Source organism: Caenorhabditis briggsae (assembly GCF_000004555.2).
Source record: "Caenorhabditis briggsae complete genome, chrV, whole genome shotgun sequence".
Classification (NCBI taxonomy): domain Eukaryota; kingdom Metazoa; phylum Nematoda; class Chromadorea; order Rhabditida; family Rhabditidae; genus Caenorhabditis; species Caenorhabditis briggsae.
In genome coordinates this window covers 7,405,732-7,408,612 of record NC_013488.2, presented here as the reverse complement: position 1 = coordinate 7,408,612, position 2,881 = coordinate 7,405,732, and the positions used below count along the sequence as shown (strand labels likewise).

Genomic DNA, 2,881 nt, shown 5'->3' with positions numbered 1-2,881 from the left:
AAGTGGGCGGAGTCAGGGGCGGAGCCTAAATTGCAATGTCGCCGCACACTTTTTCCTCGATTTTTTTATGAATTAATTTTCGGTTAAAAATTGCATTTTAAATTCCGAATTCAGAGTTTTTTGATGCTATAATGGTTTGTCTGTAATATCTAAATCCGATTTAATTCATTTAAAAAACAAAAAATTTATTATATTCAAAAGAAAAGAAACATTTCAATGATGATCTTTTGGTAATGCCATGAATGGAAATAGTTTTTCGGAAAATGACTGGAAATTCGGATGATTATATAGCACTGCTCTAAGGAAATGTTGATTTTTGAACAGAGGCGTTTCTTTAGAGTTTCTGTTGAGGACATTTCGGCACATGTTAGCATCGCGAACAAGAGAGGCTGTCCACTCAATTGTTTTCCTAATAGTCGTGCGTGTTTGCTGATATTCATTGTGATGAAATTGTCTCTGCAAAATTTTTTAACACCATACATTCATCTTGACTTGCCTTATATGCTGAAAATACTTTTTCGGAATCGTTATTCGTGAAATTCATTCCATGTTCAACTCTGAAGCGGCAACTCAAAAGGAAATCGTGATGAAGGTTTGAAATAGTTTTTTTGTAGATAATTAAATCGTCGTCGTCGTCTTCTGAATAATCCGGCAATTGAACGCTAGTGTTGTTGTTGCCGCTGACACCTGGTTAACTGAACTTTTAGAACAAAAGATTCTGGAATATTTGAATACCGGAAGTTGTTGGCTCTGGCTCCGGTCTAGATAAAGTATTTTCGAAGTTTATCAAATTCTCATGGGATCTCATTTTATTAGAATCGAAATCATAAATTGGAGAAGATTGAGGAGTGAGCAGATCAATAAACATAATTTGACCAGTGTTAGCACTGGTGTGAACAGTGTCTCCGTTGACTGCTTTCAAAGCTCGACGCCTTTCGTCAAATGCTGGAATTAAATATGTTTCACACAATAGACGTACTATATTCTTGCCTTTAAAATGTCTTTTAGACCCTTTCGGGTCATTTTCCCCGTTTAATTCCTCTTCATAACACTGTTCCGATTTTGACAAAAATTCAATTTTCTGTTTTTTATCCATTATTATTGATGAAATTTCAAAATGTTGTCAAGAACCTGAAATTTTTATTATTCTTACAACTATTCCATATCTCAATCGCTTCATTGATTTAATTAAACCCCTGAAATCTGAAATTGAATGCAATTTTTAACCGAAAATTAATTCATTGAAAAATCAAGGAAAAAGTGTGCGGCGACATTGCAATTTAGGCTCCGCCCCTGACTCCGCCCACTTTTCCCGGTTTTTTTTCCCCGATTTTTTTTTCCCCGGAATTTGCGGGGTCTCAAACAGTTGAGACCCACAGCCTGCTGAAACGCGATCGCGCCAAAATGCCGCCTTCAAATGGTGCGGCGGAACGCGCCTGTATTTTCAGTGTTAAATTTCAGAGATTTTTTCAGATGACGATATCTCAGCTCAAACTGAAAAAAAACGATGGGACAACCTACGAATTATAGAGAAAAATTTTCTCCATCAGATTTTAATAGTTTTCGTTGTTAAAAATTTTCCGGCTTTGCGGTATTGTGTCTTTTCTGAAAAAAGTCCAGTTTTTCATACTTTTTCAGCTAAAATTTCATAGATTCCTAGTTTGTTTTGTATGATTGACATTATGCGTATGTTTCTGAACTGAAAATAGGCGTTTGAAGAAGATTTTCACGAATACAAGTTGTGAATAGCCTGATTCTGTTAATTTAGAAATACTGTGAGAAGCCTGACTTCTCCCGGGACTAAATCGAATTGAAACGATAAGAAACATGCTCAAAACTTATCTGACTTATCACAGCGTCCTTTTCATGTCATTTCGAATCGAATTTGACGGACTTCTGAGAACAATTTGCCAATCCGAGTTCTAAGGGGAAAATAGGACATTTCAAGTTTCAGCTAAACTTCATCTACTACGCCAAATCAATTCAAAAATAGTAATTAATGATCGAAAATTACTCTTTTGAGACGGTAAAACTGCCTGAAATTCCGGGAAATCGACGAAAACTGATTCGGTTCTTCAACAACACCTTCAGACGTTCCACTCGCTAAATATGGCATAAAAACTTGAAATATTCATCTGAATTTTAGGATTGTCTTTTCAGAATGTATATTTCTTTATTTTGTTGTTTTATCACACTGAAAAACGAAAGAAATCAGAAAAAAAAGTATGAAAAACTGGACTTTTTTCAGAAAAAGCACAATACCGCAAAGCCGGAAAATTTTTAACAAAGAAAACTATTAAAATCTGACGGAGAAAATTTTTCTCTACAATTCGTAGGTTGTCCCATCGTTTTTTATTCAGTTTGGGCTGAGATATCGTCATCTGAAAAAAAATCTCTGAAATTTAACACTGAAAATACAGGCGCGCTCCGCCGCACCATTTGAAGGCGGCTTTTTGGCGCGATCGCGTTTCGGCAGGCTGTTAACCCCGCAAATTCCGGAGAAAAAAAAATCGGGGAAAAAAACCGGGGAAAGTGGGCGGAGTCGAGAAAAACCGTGCCAGGGTTGCAATTTAGGCTCCGCCCCCTCATGACCATGTCCAAATGTGCAGAAAACCCGTGCGGCAAAACAGTGCCAGGGTTGCATTTTAGGCTCCGCCCCCGACTCCGCCCACTTTTTCTCGATTTTTTCCCTGGTTTTTTCTTTCCCCTGAATTGGCGGGGTCTCAAAACAGTTTCGCATTCAAAACTTTTCGCATTCCGTATTTTTGTCTGTTTTCCATCATTTTCTCTCAAATTTTCGTGGAAATTGTCTGAAAAAAATTATTTGAATACTGTCTATTCAATAAAACGTGGGCGCGCCGCAGGTTGCAAAGTGACACGC

General features: G+C 37.3%; 1 protein-coding gene across 1 annotated transcript; it reads right to left on the bottom strand.

Moving 5' to 3' along the window:
* Positions 1–213: 213 nt before the first annotated feature.
* CBG06705 lies at positions 214–1,096 on the bottom strand (the record flags this gene model as incomplete). Its single annotated transcript, XM_002647568.1, has 4 exons — positions 214–456; positions 515–687; positions 736–945; positions 991–1,096. The coding sequence occupies 4 exons, from the start codon at positions 1,094–1,096 to the stop codon at positions 214–216; spliced, it is 732 nt and encodes a 243-aa protein (XP_002647614.1).
* Between the last annotated feature and the right edge of the window lie 1,785 nt (positions 1,097–2,881).